The sequence below is a fragment of the Entelurus aequoreus genome, linkage group LG19, assembly GCF_033978785.1.
Source record: "Entelurus aequoreus isolate RoL-2023_Sb linkage group LG19, RoL_Eaeq_v1.1, whole genome shotgun sequence".
NCBI lineage: Eukaryota > Metazoa > Chordata > Actinopteri > Syngnathiformes > Syngnathidae > Entelurus > Entelurus aequoreus.
Window position 1 is genome coordinate 36656889 of NC_084749.1, and position 23342 is coordinate 36680230.

The 23342-nt window shown below is 39.3% G+C and overlaps 1 protein-coding gene across 2 annotated transcripts in view; it reads right to left on the reverse strand.

Annotated features, from left to right (window-relative positions):
• The window catches only part of arrdc2 (arrestin domain containing 2), a 16094-nt gene extending 2511 nt beyond the window's left edge, over positions 1-13583 (reverse strand). The window contains exons 1-7 of one of the 2 annotated variants that reach the window (XM_062028426.1): positions 13301-13583; positions 9790-10044; positions 3004-3221; positions 2829-2931; positions 828-1084; positions 578-740; positions 160-323 (exon numbers count right to left, since the gene is read on the reverse strand). In XM_062028426.1, the coding sequence (XP_061884410.1) occupies positions 160-323; positions 578-740; positions 828-1084; positions 2829-2931; positions 3004-3221; positions 9790-10042 (1158 nt within the window). In that variant the 5' untranslated portion in view covers positions 10043-10044; positions 13301-13583. Of the gene's footprint in view, positions 1-159; positions 324-577; positions 741-827; positions 1085-2828; positions 2932-3003; positions 3222-4020; positions 4674-9789; positions 10045-13300 lie in introns of those variants that run through there. The other variant, XM_062028425.1, reaches the window with a different exon arrangement.
• Positions 13584-23342: the final 9759 nt, after the last annotated feature.

Consider the following 23342-nt stretch of genomic DNA (forward strand, 5'->3'; position numbering starts at 1 on the left):
TGGGAGATGTTGATTTGAGATACAAGTGTTTTGAGTTGGGAGCCGTCACAGAACCAGCCAAGCTTGTAAGTTGGAGATACTACTGTATATTTATTATATTCATATTACTAAGAGTCAGTTGTACGAGTCAACATTGGTTGGAGGGGGGTGCTCGCTCACCTCACTGTACACAGGCGGCGGTAGGAAGCGGAACTCTTGCACAAACGCCATAAGGGGACGCTCGAGGATCCCGCTCAGCTCGTCGACCGGTTGAGGAGACGCCGTGTTGCTGCTGCACTGCTCAGCCTCGCCCTCCGTCACCACAGAGCTGTACTCTGGAGGAGCTGCAGGGGTGGAAAAAAAAGAAGAAAAAATGAGTCCGCTGCTCTGATTCAGAACAGACAGGTCCAAACGTGAAACTGCTTACTCAGCGTTAACCTACATTGTGTTTATTGCATTTTCCATTAACAAACAAATACGGAAAATATGCGTTTATGTGTTGGCACTGTTAACTTTTAACCACCATTTTTTTTTGTGATAACTTAATAAGGTTGTTGACAAATTATAACATTCATGCTTTTATTTTGGCAACACTTACGCTCGGGCTGCTCGGGGATGGCCATACGCAGCCACTCCAAATTGACGCTGTACTGGCTGCTGACGCTGGAGGTCCTGCTTCCGAAAGGATGGAGAGGGATGGTGCCTATGACCAGGGGCAGCTCAAGAAACAGCTTGGAGGTCCCCGGGACGTCGACACACACCTGTTGTCGTTGGGGAAGACGGGGACATGTTCTGGTGAGGTGGACGTGTCGACAAAAAGCAAGAAGGTGCATTCTGACGGAGCTCACTTTAAGCATGTATTCCACTTTGATGATGCGGCACTGCAGGATGGACGGACCCACGGGTGGGATCTTGATGGCCCGACCGTGCCAGGTCTCTCTGCACCTGGCGCCCACCACGTCGCCACTGAGAGTGGCCACCACTGAGCGCTTCTGCTTCATGGTGCCGCGGGCAATGAACGTCTGAGTCTGCGTAATGAAGGCTTTGGGTATGATGGACCGAGAAGTGGCATTGTCAAACTCTGCAAAGACTGGTATGACCTCGCCTGCAAAGAAGAGAAGCACGGTATTATAATGTTTAATAACATAATTTGATATTTAGCTTGCATATGCAGTTCTACGGTGTTTCCCACAGGAGGACTGTTTGATGACGGCATTGTACAGTTTGCATAATTGGCCATGACGCTTGTGCATGTAATTGTAATTGTAAAAAAAGTGCGTAAAAAACTTATGTTTGGAATCACAAATGGACTTTCTTCAGTCAGCCCCCGTTGCTCATTGAGAAGAGAGATGCATGCTTTAATGTCAGAGTGTCCAAGTCTTTTTTTTAAATTATCTACAGGGTCTTAATACTTGCTAAATATAACGACATAACGCTAAATTGCCAGCATGAATCCCTCTTGCTGCGTCTTCTTATTCTCTGGCAGACCAGCTATGTATGAGGTTTGTTAAGAAGCAGTTACGATGTATACCGCCACCTCCTGTACATTGATTTTAACGTCAATCAACAGTCCCATAAAGTGTTTATGAGGGAGGGGGAACAGGTAGCGCCTAGGGCTGCAGCTGTTGATTACTTTAGTAATCGAATAATCTATCGATTATTTTGTTCGATTAATCGAGTAATTGGATAAATACACTTTATAGCAGGGGTCGGGAACCTTTTTGGCTAAAAGAGCCATGAAAGCCAAATATTGTAAAATGTATTTCCGTGAGAGCCATATAATATTTAATAACTTTAATAACTTTAGTATGGGGGGACATATTCACCATTAATTAGTTGCTTATTAACATGCAAATTAGTAACTTATTGGGTCTTAATTAGTCATTATTAAGTATTTATTAATGCCTTATTCTGCATGGCCTTATTATACAACCAGTAAGCCATTAACTAAAAGTCTTCCCTCAATAACCTCAGAATTATTGCTTATTAGTAACCCTAACCCTAACCCTTATATGTTCCCCTGGTGTCCAAATAACTCTAAATTAATTATTTGTTAATGAGAACATGTTCCCCATACTAAAGTGTTACCAATATTTTTTTTAACACTAAATACAACTAAATAAGTACATTTTTAAGTAAGACTTACATTTTTAGAGTATAATAAGTCTCTTATTCTTTTTAATAACATAGTTATTCTGAAGCTAACCAAAAATAAATAAAATATTAATGCGACTTCTTGAACAGGTGCGACACGGATGGATGGATTAAAATGCATGAGAATGTTTTTAATTTTGAACGTTATTTTTAACACTGTGATTACCAGCGGAATCATTCGTTACTTATCGTGTTAAGCAATGTCAGCTAAGATTTATCTGAGAGCCAGATGCAGTCATCAAAAGAGCCACACCTGGCTCTAGAGCCGTAGGTTCCCTACCCCTGCTTTATAGCATTAGTACATATTTTAGGGAAAATAGTTTAAATAAACAAAAAAAATGTTGTGTTATTCTTTTTTTTATAATAATGTACATTAGCAACATTGAAATAGCACTTTCAAAAAATAAAAAAAATGTAAAAAAAACTTTCCGCTGTTCGGCGCCACAACCCACACACTATTGCTCTCATCTGCGCTTTATTGCAGCAGCCGTGCCGAAACTATATATACACTCCATGTGGTCGGGAGTGCATATATTTTTATTTTATTTAACAGAATATAAATCAAAGCTTTTGTCTAATCGAATTAATCGTTGCAGCCCAAGTCGCGCCAAATCTATTTGCAGCGGTCCAAATGGGAAACACTGTTACGCCACATGTCATATTTGAACATGTGGCGGACTCAAATACAATCTTACCTGGCGTGTAACCTTTGCGGTCAATCTTTGCAGTGACAGACACTTGTCCAAAGTTGCGGTACCACGTTCGTGCCATCTTGTCCTTTGTTCCGGCCTGTGGTGCCTGAAAATGATGACCACCGTATTAGCGAGTGTGCGTCAACAAAACGGTGAGAGAGAGCGTTAGGAGGCTCACCAGTAGCGCTGGTGTGTTTATGTCAATGGGCTCAATGACTGTAAACTCCTTCTTGATCTTCTTGACGGCTGCCCATGGTCTGTGCAGCTTCACTTTGACCCAGTAACGAATGCTGCCGTGTTTACCCTCAAAGGAGGTGACGAGCGTCTCCTCTGGAAGCTGGAAGCTGAACGGGAACTCATGTCTGCCCGCAGGAAGGACGGTCACTTCTCCATTATCTGCGAGAAGCAGATGAGCGGTGCATTTAGACTTCTTTCTTTTGTATTCGACTAAAGAAGGCAACTGTTGGGAGTCAGGCAATTAAAAAAGCATCATAAAAGTCAATTTATCTTAAACTTGTCCATCTGGTTTATCGATCAGAAATTCATGAACCATCAAAAGTTTGTGAAATTCGTTGTGACTTAAGGCGACTGAAATACAACGCTTTCTCCACGATCACATGGCTTGCTCCGAGGGGCGGTTCTGGCTCTATTGTGCTGACTGGGAACATGTTTTCCACTAGCCCCTTCTCTATTGCTGGGGTGGGGGGGGGGGTTCAGATACATTCTGTGCAGACCCACGAACACGTGTTTGTGTTTAACAGTTTGTGTGTGTACCCCTGTTGCTAGAAACTCCCATTTGGACTTCCATCACAATACATTCATGGTCAAAATCTATTGATGACCTCACTGGGTGAAACTCAGTCTGATAAGTCTATATTGTTGTTGAGCAGAACAATTCATGAAAAAGAGCATTTACAGAGTGAATTTTCTGTGAATGAGGAGGGGGAAGTGCAACATTTATGTCAATAAATTGTCTTCTTAATGAGAGGGTGGCTTGTTTGCACACTTCAACTCAATAAGTGCCAAACAACAGCAGTGGACTTAGTAACAGAGCAACTCTGAATGGAGACTAAAGGCCACAAACAACAAGCAAATGTATATTTGTTTTATATTGTCAGTGAAGTTACTGGAAATATTTCTGAAAGTCACCCGTGTTCGGTGACCCAGAAGGGATCAGGCTGCGCGGCGCACTGACCTGCCTGCAGCAGCACTTCTCTCCGGTTCAAATACTCCACTTCGTCGCTGTAGTTCTGCGTGTAGGCGGTGCTGGAGCCTGCGGAGCGGGACTCGGTCCAGTGCACCTTCGCGAAGCCTTCGGCGTGGAGCTTCAGGGAGTCCAGTCGCGCCTCCCTGGTGAGCTCCAGCACCACCCGGCCGGAGACCACGTCCCCGCTGCTGTACACGGGGGGACAGTCCACGTCCGTGGAGTCGAAGACTATGTCCAACTTTTTTAGCTTGTCGAAAATCATCTTCTTGGTGGGGGTTAATTCCTTCTCTCAGGTGAGGGCGGATGTTGGAGGTTGCTGGTCTGGACTTGAGAATGTTTTGCAGTTTCGGTTGGAGGCCTATTTGCAGGAAATCGAAGTGGGCGGCTCTGCATTTATTATGTAAGTCTCAGGAGAGCGCTGAAGGCTGGGCGATGATGCCTTCACGGGCGGCCCCTTGGCAAGGACTTTTCAACACTCACGTTCGAGTCGATACATTGGGGGGTTCCTTTAATATTCGTTTTTCAACGAGAAATACGTTATTCCACATCGCGGCAAAGTACTGAAACCCATGCGAGGACAGGATTCATTTGGAATAAACCAAAAGCGAAACAACGAGGACAAATCCTGTCAGAAACCCCCCTCTTACTTAATTCCGAATTCCCTGCTGGAGTCATTGTGAACGTGGTTGTTGTTTGGAACTCGGGGCCACGTGATTGCCGTATTTCCGGGCCGGCCTTGAAGGCAGCGTTATAAAACATGCAGACTGGGTGTGGAGTAGCAGCAGCAGCAGAGGAAAACACAGCCTGATGATGACTGATGGTTACAAGTTCCTAGAAGAAAACAGGCTTACTGGGCATGTTCTCAATGTTCTGTGAGGTACCTCCCAGACGAGGGAAATAGTTTCACACTGGACCAAAACGGTTTTGTTCCACTTCTTCCATTGTACAAAAAAACAGGGCCAAGAAATCCTCTTCTCAAAACAGTCACACTATGTCTCAACACACATTCTTTATATATTTGTAAACTGAGTAAATGTCAAGCATGTACAAATGTAAGATCATCTTTTTTTAGACAAGGATGCTACCCTGAGTGGAGGTCAGCAGCCGTAACTGGCAACGTGCTCCAGAGGTTGACCAGAAACCAGATGCACCCATTCCCCTTTCTGACTGTGCACTTTTCAGAAGCCACAAAAAGCCAATGCTAGAACGAGGTGACAAAACAAAATAATGATCCATTCTGCAAAACATTTGCAAAGATACATTTTGGTTCAGAGAAGCCTTTGGACTCCGTGAATAAATGAACCATATTCGATTCTAATCAATTCAAAACCGTTTGGAGGAAAAATCCAATCTGGATCTTGAAAAACAAAAGTTGTTTACTCCTTTGTTCACTTGGGCGTGGAGTTGGCTCTTTTGTGCCACCAAGTGGACAGATGGTAGTAGTGTTCACAAGGTGCAGGTCAAGAGGTTTGTTGGAAGTAAAATGTGATAAAAACATGTTCTTTAAGTGTAAAAAGGGCAAAACTAATAAGCACTGCATTTCTTCTTAGTTTTTAACCAATTTAGTTTCAAAACCCTTCAGGACACAGGTGTCAAACTGAAGGCACGGGGGTCAGATCTGGCCTCCACAATATTGTATGTGGCCCGCAAAAGCCTGGAAATAATATGAGTCAATAAAGCACTTTATTTTTTCTACTAAACATATTTGTTCTTTCAATTATGACAGAAAAAATGCACTGATAGCATTCAAAGCAAATCATCCATCAAATTGTTAGCAAAAATGTATATACCAAGGCAATTGTGTAATATCGAGGCGGTTATACGTTTCTATTCGTATATATTCACTGTTACAAGTGGCCCTCTGGGGGGCAGCCATAACTGCGATGTGGCCTTCAATGAAAACGAGTTTGACACTCCTGTTAGTGTGTTGTTTGTGTTGTTATAGTTGTGTGTTCACATCATTTAAAAGATCTGCAAAAGCTTAAAAATAATGTGCGTTTTCAAAGCACTTCATCTTTCTTATTAAATGTATTCGTTCCTAAGACTTTGACAGAAAAAAATGCTGTGAATCCATTTCAAAGAAAATTATCCATCACTTTGTTAGTAAAAAAAAATTTATATTAGACGATTATATGTTCATATTCGTATATATATTGACTGTTACAAGTGGACCATCTGGGGGGCAGCCATGACTACGACGTGGCCCTCAATGAAAACAAGTTTGACAACCCTACTTGAGTTTAGGACACTTGCGGCCCACAGGCCCATATTTTTTGGGCCGTCTACTTAACTTCCTAGTTTAGTGTAATTGCGATCTTGAATCTCCCACAACAACTAAATACAATAATGGTCTAAAACCCGTACGGCCCGCGGGCCTGAAAGGTTTTATCCGGCCCGCGAGATGATTTTGGTAGGTATAAAAATTTGCTGAAATTTTTGAATGAAAGAAACTGCTCTTCTAAATGGGTCCACTGGATGTCGCAATAGCAATTATTTGTATCCCCTGCCGCAGGAGTGCGCATGACTTCATAGGGGGCGGAGCTATGTGCCCGGTTAAGATAGAGGACTGGGGACACATTATCTGGGCGCACATAAATATACTGAAATAACATGTATCCCCTTCTAACTTCATGTGTGATTCATGAAATGAGTCCAAATCCACAGGTTTTGTTGTAGATGATGCTACACATGTACAGAATAAGCCACATGATGTTAGTACATCAGTTGAGGACAATTTGTAAATTACATTAATAACATCCAGTAATTTGATTTTGATATTACTACTTATTACATCTTCTGATAGATTAACATCATATATTCAGAAATGATAAATCACGACAATTGAAGATAAACTACTATGAACAGCAACATGCAGGTGTAAAAAAAACATTAAATTATGATTTGTATGTTTTCAGATTGTGCTTGTTCTGTTTTCAAACAAAGAAAACAATCTGAAGTTGTCTTTATTTTTAAGTTATCATGACAAGATTTAGGAATACATTTTCCTTTATGTGGCCCCGGAGCTAAAATGAGTTTGACACCCCTGGTCTAAACCCATATATTTATGCAATGCATAGAGCAACTTCCTGTAAGCAAGCTGAAGTGTCTCAGACATTCTCCTTGGGTAACTCAACAATTTCAAAATATACAATTCTTACATTGAATTTTATATTTATGATGACAAAGGCCTACCATAGCTGAGGGTCACTAAAGCTGCTGGTAGAAATTGTTAATTAATGTAGTCACATGGTTAAAACGTGATTGTGAAGGGAATACTTTGTGTGGGCCCAGCCTCACTGAGACTCAACCTCCAATGGCCCCTGGTTAAATTGAGTTTGAGAACACTGCCTTGGGACTCGTCAGTGTGGCAAAATATAGCTGCATAGATGGATGACAGTCTGTCGCTGCCTGATTAACGCCATTGCTGGGAATATGACCCAGTAGGATAGCTATAAACTACACAGTGATATACACAGTAGCCCTCATGCATACATATAAATCTAACAGAGTAATTTATTGGGAGTGTACACGTCCTATAAATTCCATGTTTTACAAGAGTGTACAGCTTTTAAAAGGGTGCTATTAATTGTTTTTGGTGACAAGGCCTACTTTTTTTTTTTTTTTTTTTAAAGTGCACTTGCCCATGGCTTCTTCCTTCCTTGCTGCTTGCCCTCGCCTGACTCACCCCCACCACCACCACCAACAACAACAACAGTTTGTTTTTACACTATTGTCAATTAAATTAACTGTGTCCTTTTAGTTTGTGCTGAAGCTTTTCTAGTTCTCAAAATGTCCTTGAATAGCAAACAAGCTAGAAGAGAAAGTCGTTCTGGCACACATGCAGGCCAACATAGCAAATAGTGGACACTCGCTTGGCTGCAACCGGTTGCTGGCGATCAAAACAGTAACTTTGCCCCAAGTTACTGGATCTATAAAAGCAGATACAGTCAGTATGCACGGCCTTGCAGCTTAAGGTTATGTTATTTAGAGGCGCGCTTAACAGAGGCTGGAAGTTAAGAGGTTAGAGGAGGTTAGCGCGCTTGACTTCTTGGTCTAGACTGCCCGACCAGTGTGAATGCTCCATCAAGTACTCAAGTACTTTCATTACCACTGACCCTGACAAACATACAACGTCTGCTAGTCTCAGGCGAGGGATTGGTAACCCAGTACCGGGGAATCGATACTGGTACTCAACTGTATCACTTTTCGGTACTTCAGTGTGTTCATGTGTTAACAAATGTAATAAAACCTCACCCGCGACCTTAATGACAATAAGCAGTAAAAGAAAATGGATAGATGGAATTAAATAAAAAATATTGTAGTTAACATTTAAAGGTGAGCTGATAATGACAACTCTGCTGTTCACTTGTTATAATGATTTCTTACACTTCTGAGTCTAATTTGAAAGTATTACATGCATGCAGTTGCATTTCCAAGACATGCGGTGACAGTAGTGTGTAGGCTACTGTGTGTTTCCTAGCCAGGGAGTAGTCTTTGCCATTAAGCTGAATCTAATTTTTTGATGTATTTATAATGTAAGTATTGTACTTATTACACACCAGCTGTTTGATTGTAAATTCATCTTAGTTTTAGTTTTTAGTAGCAAATCTGGAAGCGTTGAAATCACGATGTAAAATCCCTAATGCTAACCGGTAGAATGTTAATGGAAAATCCATAGTAAATTTGCATCAAGCTAGCACATTCGGAAAAGTGGGGCCTTACTGTACGTTCAAATGTTTTCCATCAGACATACTTGCTTTGTTGGCTTGGGAAATTGTGACATTACTAAGAGGCAGTCCGACAAAGTCCACTGTGGGTGCTCGTTTGCACGCCAAGGGTTTGAGCCGGCCACAAAATATCGAAATATGGCACAGTTTGATTTTACGTGAATGGATATCCGGTAGAACAGTAAAAAGTAACAAATTTGGTACCTAACCCTATCTCAGACTGGCGCGTTTAAACTTGTGTGGGAATTCTGACATTCAATCATTAATTTTTAATACAGCTTGTCCTTGTTAGGGTCACGGGTGAACCTAAGTGTACCCCCGCTGATCGAAGGGTACTGGTCGCCAGTCAAACCCAGGGCATACATATACAGTAGATAATTATGAACAATTGAGTGTCCAATTGATCTAACATGCATGTTTTGTGGGGATGGCCACGGGGAGAACATGCAAACGAAACAATCTCCAACCCTTGTTATCCGGAGCAGCCTTGTGAGCATTTTTTCTCACTACAATGTAAATGTGACACACTAGATCTTCTGGAAACTGCGCGTTCAATTCAAGTAATTACATGAGTGCAGCAAGGCAACAAAAAGACGTATAAATGATTAGTTCAACATTGTATGTAGCATATAAATGTACTGCCTAACCAGGGTCGAACCAAACACTTGATGAAACATTAACTGTCTACTGTGTTTATTTAAAATGCTTTGGTATCAGGGGAAACTTGATGTTGGTATCTGGAAATCTATTTGGACTTAGTACTGTGATGCATTTGATTTTATGGCTTTGTTTTTATATATGCTTGTTTATCTATGTGGATGTTGTTATGGTGTCTATAAACTTAACAGGTAGGAGATGTTCTGCAAAATCTGGAACCAGGTTCAGAAATGCCTTATCAATAATTCCACATAAACACCTTTGGAGTAGACATTACTGATCAGTCAGGTTTTTTTTAACTTTGAAAATCAAATTTAGTGGAAGTTTAATGTCAGTGCTGCTGACCGCATCTGCAATTTTTTTTATGACTGACCTCTGATCAGATGCTGCCTCTTCCTGAAGTAGGTGACTTTGGAGGTGTAGTCATTATAGACAGAGTTCATGCCACGGTTCTCCAGCCAGTGTGCCGCCGCCAAGCCTCTTCCCTGCACCTTCATGGCGTGGACTTTGGTGTCCCTGCGGAGCTCCAACACCACTTGGCCCGACACAAGCTCTCCTCTCGTGAAGGCGGCATCTTCCTCACCGTCCAGCTCCAGTTGGAAGGACTTAATGGAGTTCAGCGACATTACTGTGTGTGAGGAGGGAGACAAAAGGAAGATTCAGTAAGCAGGCTGATTAATATATTGTACTTACCACAATGAAAAAACACAAATCAAATAAAAAATGCACATTTCACACAAGCAAAAAATTACATGAACATGAACTTTTGCTTTCACTTTCATGTATTTCCGTCTACAACTTGCTATACAGCAGGGGGGTTCAAATATTGCATATTTAATCAATCAATCAATCAATCTTTACTTATAAAGCGTTTTTCATACATAAAAGAAATGCAACGCAAAGTGCTTTACAAAGTTAAAAACAATACCCCGGTGACCCATATCCCCCATTGTCACATACGCACGCACGGATACAGATACCAAACACAAACACACACACAACATACACACATATGCAACTATATGGACAAATGATTGTATGGCTGAGTACAGAGGAGACATGTGAGTAAACACTATCACAGGAGCCATCTGCACCAGGAGATCATCAGACCATGGCCACCAGGACGCTGACACAAAAGCGCTCCCACAAGCACGGCCGATAACCCCTGAGGCAGATGGCTCATCTGAGGAACGTTGGAAAATAAAAATGATAAAACTTGTGTATATATATATGTATGTATGTATGTATGTATGTATGTATGTATGTATGTATGTATGTATGTATGTATGTATGTATGTATGTATGTATGTATGTATATATATATTGGACCCCGACTTAAACAAGTTGAAAAACTTATTCGGGTGTTACCATTTAGTGGTCAATTGTACGGAATATGTACTTCACTGTGCAACCTTCTAATAAAAGTCTCAATCAATCAATATTAGGGGTGTAACGGTACGTGTATTTGTATTGAACCGTTTTGGTATGGGGGTTCGGTTCGGTTCGGAGGTGTACCGAAAGAGTTTCCACACGAACATATTAAGCTAAGCTAAAGTCTTAACAAGCTGCTACGCTTCCTTCTGCCTGTCTCTGTCAGTACACAGCACCCACACAACCATCTGATTGGTTACATACAGAGCAGTAACAGCCAATCAGCAGTGCGTATTCAGAGCGCATGTAGTCAGTGCTTAGCGTTTAGCAGGTAAGCATCAGGCAGCGGACTCTCCCCGAATTATAATAAACACCTTCCAGTCAACTACTAGTAACATCACTATGAGCCCGTTGACCTTCTAGAAATATAAACTGCAGCTCAGCTCGCTCGCAGTCCTGGCTTGAGGTGAAGGCTAATTCACTTTTAGAGTAACGTTAGCTCATTTTGCGGTGTGTGTGTGTGTGTGTGTGTGTGTGTGTGTGTGTGTGTGTGTGTGTGTGTGTGTGTGTGTGTGTGTGTGTGTGGTGTGTGTGGTGTGTGTGTGTGTGTGTGTGTGTGTGTGTGTGTGTTACGGACAGCAAAGCCCTGTCTGTCTGTTATTTCACTTTACCTTTTTCTGTGTTGATTGAGCTGTGTTGAAGCAGCAAAAAAGGACATTATGTTAAATGAAGAGTTTCTGTCTCTGATAGTTGATATAATAATGTAACTGCATCATAAAGCCTACATGAACTCCATGGTGTTCAGAGATGAATAGTCTCTCCTATTGCTATTGTACTATTTTTTCAGCTATAGTTACATTCATCTTTAGTAATGGAGCAGCCTAGTTTTGAATGGCAGGGTCCCTGCTATCACATGTTGATAAAAATATAACATTTACATAATAAAAATCAACTACAGGCTTCCCAAATGCTGTAATAAATTAAGAATGATGAGTTGACTTGAAACTGTTTAATGTTGCACTTTTTATATGTACAAGAAAATGTTGTCATTTTATTTAATCTGAGCAACAACTTGAGGCAGTTTAATGTGGATTAACGCGGGCAGAATTATTATAGTGTTCCCAATGTTAAAAGGATAAAGCCATTGTTTACAAATTCGGTAATAACCAAAAAATTATATTTTGTTGTTTTCTTACTGTACCGAAAATGAACCGAACCGTGACCTCTAAACCGAGGTACGTACCGAACTGAAATTTTTGTGTACCATTACAACCCTAATATATATATATATATATATATATATATATATATATATATATATATATATATATATATATATATATATATATATAGTATTCTCCCGAATTTCTCCTGATTTCCACCCGGACAACAATATTGGGGGCGTGCCTTAAGGGCACTGCCTTTAGCATCCTCTACAACCTGTCGTCACGTCCGCTTTTCCTCCATACAAACAGCACATAATATATGCGGCTTTTAAACACACATACCGGTAAGTGAATACAATGCATACTTGATCAACAGCCATACAGGTCACACTGAGGGTGACCATATAAAACAACTTTAACACTGCTACAAATATGCGCCACACTGAACCCACACCAAACAAGAATGACAAACACATTTCGGGAGAACATCTGCACAACAGAACAAATACCCAGAACCCCTTGCAGCACTAACTCTTCCGGGACGCTACAATGTGCACCCCCCCTCCACCATCTCCCGAATTCGGAGGTCTCAAGGTTGGCAAGTATGATGTATGTATGCATGCATGCATATATGTATATATACAGTAAATAAATAAATAGAACTAAATAAAATCTTGTATAACTAATAGGATAAAAAGTAAAATACAAATGACTTCAATAAAACGTAAAAAATTTATATTAGTCTTTAATTTTTCTGTACGCAGGAACAGTTTTGACACCGCTGCTGTACACCATTTTTACTTCAGTCACGTAAACCATTTTGTATTTTTAGCAAGTATTTTTGTACCTTATGGGTATTCCACTTATTTGAATTACACAATGTGAATACAATTTACATCCCTTGAGACAGTCCCTTATACAAGCCAAAACTTGTATTATTTACTTATTGGGTCATTTGTTTCTCAGGAATTTCAGGGGTTGACTATTATTATAATAATAGAGAGCATTAATGTCTTGTGGTTTGGGTTATTAACAAGTTTGTTAGACCCGGCACGGTAATATCGAAAAATAAATCAATTTAATCTGTTGTTTGGATTTGAAGGTTTGCATACTGACATACTCACTTAGGTAGTTTAGCCAACTCTCTTGGTTGCGTTTTACTTCATTACTGCAAAAACTAATTTACGTCATTCACTGTGCGTATTTCAGAGTGTGGATACGAATTAAACGCTAACGTCATTCTTCCGCCAATCACCACTCGTTTACGAGTTGGACATGCATGACAGCTGTTAACGGTGTAATGTAAAGCTGGGATTTTTATTTTTTTAAAGATAAAAAACAACTTACCGGTGGGCCAGGAGCAATTATTTCGAGGAACTGCAGAAAAAGTAAGCAAAATGTGTCCACGAAGAGCGAACACTGAAGTGTGCTTGTCTAGTAATCTTTAAATAAGATGTCAGGCTCGACCGCCCAGTAACACTCCAGACTCCTCCACCAATGACAATGCGCGCACGGGAGTCATGGCCTCCCACCCAACACGGAAGTTGATGAATACTTAATTTCAAAATAATTCTCCTTTCGCTGTTTGTCTTTGCACTTTTGCTGAACTGTCGAAATCTACCTCCAAAAAATGAAAAAAAAAAAAAAAAAACCTGTATTAAATAAACACAGAAAAAAAACAGCTACAATAAGTAATAGTAGGACATATTTGTTGTATAACGTGGCAGCCATTTACTTTTACTGTGAATGTACGGAAAAACTTTTTCTACTCTGCTGTGTTTTAGTTTGATTACAAATATTTATTAGGGGTGAGTAATATATATATATAATTATATATATATATTATATATATATATATATATATATATATATATATATATATATATATATATATATATATATATATATATATATATATATATATATATAGTGATGATGTCACGTTATCGATGGGAAACTTTATTTTTAAGGACAGATTAAAAAAAAAAAAAAAAAAAAATAATTTTTTTTTTTTTAAACTTGGGACTTCCCGCGGCCGAATTTTGGACGCTGGCGGGCCGGATCCGGGCATGCGGGCCATAGTTTGGGGACCCCTGATATAAACCGTCACCATATAAAAGGCAAAATCACAAAATGATTTAATGATCTTGAAACATTTTAAGTAAATAAAAAATAGACGTCAACAGTAATAATATTAATTTAAGTACCTGCAATACTTGCCTTGTATTTTGAAATTTGTAGCATTACTCACCCCTAATAAATATTTGTAATCAAACTAAAACACAGCAGATGATTGTCACACACACTAGGTGTGGCGAAATTATTCTCTGCATTTAACCCATCACCCTTGATCACCCCCTGGGAGGTGAGGGGAGCAGTGGTCATTTTTGGTGATTTAAACCCCAATTCCAACCCTTGATGCTGAGTGCTAAGCTGGGAGGTAATGGGTCCCATATATATATATATATATATATATATATATTTATGTATGTATATGGCATGCATACATTAATATATATATATATATATATATATATATATATATATATATATATATATATATATATATATATATATATATATATATATATATATATATATATATATATATGCATACATACATAAATATATATATATATATAATATATATATATATATATATATATATATATATATATATATATATATATATATATATATATACATATATATATATATACATATATATATATATACATATATATATATATATTTATGCATTGTAATTATAAATATATATATATATATATATATGTATATATATATATTTATGTATGTATGCATATATATGTATATATATATATATATATGTATATATATATATATATATTTATGTATGTATGTATGTATGTATATATATATATGTATGTATGCATATACATATATATACATATATATATATATATATATATATATATATATATATATATATATATATATATGAATATATATATATGTTTATGTATGTATGCATATATATATATATATATATATATATATATATATATATATATTTATGTATGTATGCATATATATATATATATATATTATGTATGTATGCATATATATACATATATACATATATATATATATATTATATATATATATATATATATATATATATATATATATTATATATATATATATATATATATATATATATATATATATATATATATATATATATATATATATATATATATATATATATATATATATATATATATACATACACAGCCCGGCCCACGGCCCAATTTTTTTAACCCAATGCGGCCCCCGAGTCAAAACGTTTGGGGACCCCTGGTTTATATGTTGACTGATTACAATCAAAATCAAACACTAAACCAATATTGTAGGGAAACTATAGAAAACATATTTTGGGGGGCATTTGAGGGAAGCAAAAGCATTTTTTTTTAATCAACAAACTTATTTATGTGAACAATTTAATAATACTCGGCCGGGGTAGGTTGTGAGTTCAAACCCCGGCCGAGTCATACCAAAGACTATAAAAATGGGACCCCATTACCTCCCTGCTTGGCACTCAGCATCAAGGGTTGGAATTGGGGGTTAAATCACCAAAAATGATTCCCGGGCGCGGCACAGCTGCTGCCCACTGCTGCCCACTGCTGCCCACTGCTCCCCTCACCTCCCAGGGGGTGAACAAGGATGGGTCAAATGCAGAGGACAAATTTCACCACACGTAGTGTGTGTGTGACAATCATTGGTACTTTTACTTTAACTTTAACTTTAACTAATAATACATTACAGCAATATAAAGACAATGAGGTAAAATATCATCAAAATATTACAATTATTACCTTATTCCTTTTTATCACATACCATTAAAGTCTACAGCGCTAAAAGAGTGAACAAAAGCAAAACTAGCTATAATTCAAATCTTTTGGCTTTTTGCCCACAAAGGCTTCCATTGTGTAAGACCATATTACCTGAGTTTCTAAAGACTATACAAATCTATGAAAATGATGTAATGTAACAATGTCAACACCACAAAGAACACATTTGTTAAATAAAAAATATAGTGGCATCTTGGTGTTGATATTATTGATGTTTTGATAATTTTTCAGATTTACCCATTCAGATATTTTGGTATATCATTACTGTATGCAGCTGCAACTTATGCCTGTTACAGATGTGGCCTACTATAATAATAATAACTAGAAAAAGTGCTTTGTTTTGAAAAAAAAATCTTAAAGTCGCAGTACTTGGAACGAAACCTATGCTGTTTCACCAGGTTGATGAACTCCAGGCTTATTTACATTCCCGTCCTCGACAACTTTATTTTAATCAGTTCTAACCCGCATATCGGAGGTCAAGGCAATGTTTCTGCTGCAACACAGATTGTTTTTGGTGATCATTAAGTCGGTCATGCTTGAGAGGGCTTGAGAATCCTTTTGCAAAACATACACCGAGCTTCCTCTTAAGGTTGACAGCATAAACAAGGTTGAAGTAGGACAGTCAAGCCAGAGTCCGCTTCCCTAAATACACCAGAGGAGGAAAGAGTTTATATTTTAACTAAATAACTGTAAAGGTTGAAGATTTGTGGTTTTTCAGGCCCTTCACACATGTTTTGAAAGTTTATTTAATCATAAGCCAGGTCAAGCTGAGCGTGGGTTTACCACTGGAAGAACATTTCTAGTGAATTCCTAGCAATGAGGGAACACTTGGAAACAACTTCTTGAAAATCCCCCTCAATTGTGTGCTTCTGGGTTTTATAATGTTGCTGTGAATGTAGTAGGGATATGTGGCGATCTATTGGCCACTGATCAGTATCGGCCAATTTTCGTGAAAAGGTACATGATCGCCATGCATCGCTGATTAACCCAGACTCTGCATCCAGTGGCCCCCAGGTAAAATGAGTTTGAGACCCCTGGTCTAAACGCAATGAGACCTGAATGCATGTGACATTTTCATCAGCTTTGAGCGAGCTACGTCACTCGTGTGCGCCAGGAAAGACGCAGTTGCCAGCGGAAGTGAATATTTCATTACAACATCCGGTTTCGGTGAGCAAAGTCTATTTAAGACGACCACATTTTTGGTGCATCAATTATCAATAGTGCGCAAATAATAGGCCATATTATATATGAATATATGTTTTGATTCCGAAGAAATAGCGATTGTTGAAGGACCGGAATTGACGCTGTGGTGCATTTGTTTACATGTAAGTTGAAAAATAAGGCTCCCGTAGATCCACGCTGTCGTCCATGTCTCCTCTACTTAACAGCCATTAAAAGATTAGAACCCCCCAAATATATTGCACTCCATCCATCCATCCATTTTCTACCGCTTATTCCCTTCGGGGTCGCGGGGGGCGCTGGAGCCTATCTCAGCTACAATCGGGCGGAAGGCGGGGTACACCCTGGACAAGTCGCCACCTCATCGCAGGGCCAACACAGATAGACAGACAACATTCACACTTACATTCACACACTAGGGCCAATCATACATCTATTCATACCTTATATTACTTAAATTTGTTTTCAAGTAAAAAACGCAAATTTTTAAGGTGTGGCGACTGTTATTTTATTTTGTAGTAGTAGCAACTTCCTCCCGGTCAATTCCCTTTATTTTCACTTTATCACACTGTGCATGCAAGTGACATCCAGGACACTTTGGGGGCACATTCGCGTTTACACTGGAGTCTGATAAAAAAAATCACATTTTACTTGCAGTGTAAACAGTCAACTGGAAAGAATCTGATTAAAAAAAATCTGATTTGGGCCACTTTGGCCTGCAGTGTAAACATAGTCAGTGTGGAGCCGCTCCCCTAAACCAGGGGTTGGCAACCCAAAATGTTGAAAGAGCCACATTGGACCAAAAGTACAAAAAACAAATCTGTCTGGAGCCGCAAAAAATGAAAAGTCTAATGTAAGTGTTATAATGAAGGCAAAACATGACGTAAGTGTTTATATTAGCTATATTAGCCTACTATCAAAATGACTTTAAAAGTCTTATATAAGTGTTATAATGAAGGCAACACATGATGTAAGTGTCTATATTAGCTATAATAGCCTACTATCAAAATGACTGTCGCAGGCTTAAGCAAATCTTCATTGACAGAAATGTTGAAATTTAATGTTTATTCTACACATTTTTACAACATTAGAAACCATTAATAAATCAGAGGCTACTCAGAAGGTGAGATAACTCCTGGAAATTACTGGCTTTTAATGGCCAAAGGTATAGATGTGTGTGTTCAAGTTAAAGGAAACGGCAAGCTGTCTTTTTTTAATAGATTTATTACAATCTTTGGCAAGCTAGGTAATATTTGCTGTGGTCTGGAACAACATGGCGTACAAACAATTATCGGAAGTGCAGCCAATATCACATACAGATAATGTGTCATGAGACATGCAAAACTGAATTATATACAAAAAGGATAAAAGTAAAGGATATTAAATGAGCTCAAATATACCTACGAATGTACATACAGCTAGCCTAAATAGCATGTTAGCATTGATTGGCATGCAGTCATGCAGTGACCAAATGTGTCTAATTAGCACTCCAACAAGTCAATAACATCAACAAAGTACACCTTTGTGCATTCACGCACAGTATGAAACGTTTGATGGACAAAATAAGACAAAGGAGGAGTGGAAGATTTTACATGTAAACAAACTGTTGCACAGTTCACACTATGGTGAGTTCAAGAACCGCCGAAATTAGTAGGACAAAACGATGTACACCAAATGCTCTCATCAGTGGAACATGCACACAAACATATTAAACAGTGGGCTTTCTAACAATTGGGGAAGGTTTGTGTCATGTTGGTCCTCAAACAAAAAACATACTAAAATTAAAAAAAAAAAATTCCCCCCATCTTTTTCCATTTTCAATCATTTTTTAAAGATGCCCCAGGGAGCCACTAGGGCGGCATTGGGGGGCCGCATGCCGCTCGAGAGCCGTGGGTTACTGACCCCCGCCCTAAGCTAATAATAATCACCTCCATTACAGCAAATAATCTGCATTTCTTAGTATCTCAAGTGTCATTGTCAAGTAATATTATCACTGAAGGACAAGGCTCAACAAGTTGGACACCGGAAGCAAATCAGGTGCAAGTATGCTAATAGCTAAGCTAACCACTAAGCTAGCTTTAAACAACACCAAGAAATAAGAGCTTAGTAGACTTTAATAAGTGTAGATAGAAGCACAGTACAGCAGAAAGTAAGCGATTATTAACATGAAATTAACAAATAGGTTAATAAGAGTCTAGAGAGGATAATATAACAACTGTTGGTGTGTCAGCATTGTCAATCAGTACATGTAAGAGAAGGGCAGATCAATCCATAAATAGGTGGTGTCGAAACCAAGGCTATACAGTATATGATCGATACTAGAGTTATTAGAACAATATTTTGATGTTCTTAAAATAATTAGGGCCGGAGCAGCACAGGCTGCGAGAGCCCTATTTTAGTTACTCTGTGCATTATTTTTGTCCAATTTTGAACACATTTTTAAGGCCTTTAACATGCACAAAAACTCTCCAATTTTTGAAAGCGTGACATATCTGCGGTACCGAACACAACATTTAAAATTTGACTCTTGAAAATTACAACAAATTTGATCCTGCCACCAGATTCACGTATCGTCACGAAAATAGCTGGATGTCTATCATGACAATACGCACGTGAAAGTCAATTTTTAAAAACAAACAGGAAGTCGACCATTTTTAGGCCAAAAACAGGTGTCGTACTTTAACAAACTCCTCCTAGGGACTTTGACCAAATGAGTTGCGGTCAAAATGACAGATTCCAAACAGATTGGCCATGATAAATTGCGAAAGGATTTTGCCCACGCTGTAAGATGTGGGCGTGGCATGTCGCCTTACTTTGATCTGATGGTTCGCCATAAAAAATGCCAACATAACTCGTCTCTACAAATTCAGATCTTGATCAGAATTGGTAGAAATGCAATGACACTCTCAAGTGCTGGATCAGTCAGTACCTACTTTTACCGGCGTGGCGCGGTTGGTAGAGTGGCAGTGCCAGCAACCTGAGGGTTCCTGGTTTGATCCCCGCCTTCTACCAACCTAGTCACATCCGTTGTGTCCTTGAGCAAGACACTTCACCCTTGCTCCTGATGGGTCATGGTTAGGGCCTTGCATGCCAGCTCCCGCCATCAGTGTGTGAATGTGTGTGTGAATGGGTGAATGTGGAAATAGTGTCAAAGCGCTTTGAGTACCTTGAAGGTAAAAAAGTGCTATACAAGTATAGCCCATTTATCCATTTGTAGTGGGCAGAGCCTGATAGCAAAAACTGCTCCTCGTCACAGATATATGTACTGAAGATGCTTACAAAAAAGTGCCAAAGTGTCAGGTTCGAACACTGATGACATCTATTAAACGAGACAAGAAGCAAGGAATTTAACAGAGACAGAATTAAATTTGGCTCAATTTGAGGAGAAACGTCTGGGCTGTACTCTTGAACAGTCTTCAGCACGCTCTGGCGAAAGATTGTACGCCACCTCTTTTTATTTGAACTTTCCTGTTTACATAACAACAGCTGTTTCTAAAGGAATGGCGGGTATGTAAACAGCCATTGTTTTCGGTCACATTAACACAAAATAAAAAGATGCCTCGGGCTTGGACTGGTCCTGGATCGAGCTTGGGCAAGTCTTGGATCACAATAGATAACCCCTCCCGTCTCTTCCCATCGTACACAATGGAATTTTACAAGCCTTTGGCTTGGTACAACAAAGACAGCCCCTGTCTGCTCGCCGGAAGTTTCCGAAAACTGAAACTTTTGTGATAACTTACACATAATTATTCTAACACAAAGAGCATGCTGGGAACTGTCACTACTCCCATCAGTGACAGGGGCGTGTTTAGTCATATAGGGGCTCAAGGCAAACTTTGTCATTTGGTTCCTCCACATTAAAAACATGGTATTTTACCATTTGTTGTTAGAAACTAGCGTGCGAGTCACATATTAAACGTTGGTGAGTCGCACACGTATCACTGGGTGTCACTGATCCTACCGCTTTTACTGTAATTGAGATGATCAACATTTAAAATAGTGCAAGCCATTTTTTTTGGAGGCGTTTATTTTTTATAGTGCCGTTAGACCAGATTTGACGTGCAGTGCTATTATTGTGAAGGCTGGAAGAGCTTGACTGGTGGGAAAAAGAGAGCTCTTGTCAGAGGCGTATTGTTGTCAATAAAAAAGGGCCTCTTGAGTTGCTGCCTGCCTGGCTTTCTGCAGAGCTAGAACTGCATCTTACCTGACGCTCAGTTTGAGAAAAAAGTTGAGACCTTGGGTAGTTTCAATAAAAAAAATGTTTTCTGTGCCCCTTTTCTTCTCAGCAAACCTCTCCAAACCACACTAGTATATTAATTGATGCATGATAACTGTAGTGCTAGCTTTTTGGTTGTTTTGCCGGCATACACCTCAGAGTCAAATTTGGTACTTGATGCATACTGCTCGCATGCTCATTTTAATATGCCAGCTTTTTTGGCAAATTTTGGTTCTTAAATGGTAAATAGGTTATACTTGTATGGCGCTTTTCTACCTTCAAGGTACTCAAAGCGCTTTGATACTATATACATTCACCCATTCACACACTGATGGCGGGAGCTGCCATGCAAGGCACTAACCACGACCCATCAGGAGCAAGGATGAAGTGTCTTGCTCAAGGACACAACGGATGTGACTGGGTTGGTAGAAGCTGGCGATCGAACCAGGAACCCTCTGGTTGCTGGCATGGCCATTCATCCAACTGCGCCACGCCGTTATGATAAATGATAAATGGGTTATACTTGTATAGCGCTTTTCTACCTTCAAGGTACTCAAACCGCTTTGACAGTATTTCCACATTCACCCATTCACACACACATTCACACACTGATGGCGGGAGCTGCCATGCAAGGGGCTAACCAGCAGCCATCAGGAGCAAGGGTGAAGTGTCTTGCCCAAGGACACAACGGACATGACTAGGATGGTAGAAGGTGGGGATTGAACCCCAGTAACCAGCAACCCTCCGATTGCTGGCACATCCACTCTACCCACTTCGCCACGCCGTTCCCTAAGCATGTGTCAAGCTTACTGCTAGCATGCTTAGCATGTTAGCTTTATTAGCTATTTTTAAAGTTATACACCTCAGAGTCATTAATTTTGGTGTTTGGCACAAGCTAACTGTTGAGTTGTTACATAATGGTATTTGACTAGCGTACTAACTGTTAGCCTTTCAGATAACAGCATTCACACATATCGTATTCAAATTATTATTACGCCATAGTTTTCGTCCGCCTTCTTCTAAAATATTTTTTTATCTGATTCAAACAATTCCACTTTCAAAGTGTTCGACTCATTCAAGACATGTGTTACCATTTTTTATTTAATTTAAAACAATTCCCATATTCACAATAATTCCACATTTTTACTCATTCAAAATGAATCAGCAATTTTTTTTCCCGAATTTGCCACATTTCTTAGCTACTTTGGAAGGTACAAACCTCAGTCATATATTTTGGTACTTAAAGGCCTACTGAAACCCACTACTACCGACCACGCAGTCTGATTGTTTATATATCAATGATGAAATCTTAACATTACAACACATGCCAATACGGCCGGGTTAGATTAGTAAAGTGCAATTTTAAATTTCTCGCGAAATATTCTGCTGAAAACGTCTCGGTATGATGAGGTTTGCGCGTGACGTCACGGATTGTAGCGGACATATTGGGACACCATCGTGGCCAGCTATTAAGTCGTCTGTTTTCATCGCAAAATCCACAGTATTCTGGACATCTGTGTTGGTGAATCTTTTGCAATTTGTTTAATGAACAATGAAGACAGCAAAGAAGAAAGATGTAGGTGGGAAGCGGTGTATTAGCGGCCAGCTGCAGCAACACAAACACATAGAGAACTGGTACAACAGAGACTCTTACCAGGAGGACTTTGAGTTGGATACGCGCTACCGTGAGTACGCAGCTGCGGCTTTCAAACATTTGATCGCTTGCCCGTACGTGCGTGCCGCTATGTGCATGTCACGTACGTGACTTTGGGGAAATATATGTGCTGTATGAACTTTGCGGAAGTGAACGGTACTTTGGGCTGTGGGATTGAGTGTGTTGTGCGGGTGTTTGATTTGTATTGGCGAGTTATATGGACGGGAGGGGGGAGGTGTTTGTTATGTGGCATATTAAATATAAGCCTGGTTGTGTTGTGGCTAATAGAGTATATATATATGTCTTGTGTTTATTTACTGTTTTAGTCATTCCCAGCTGAATATCAGGTCCCACCCGCCTCTCACAGCATCTTCCCTATCTGAATCGCTTCCACTGCCCTCTAATCCTTCACTCTCACTTTCCTCATCCACAAATCTTTCATCCTCG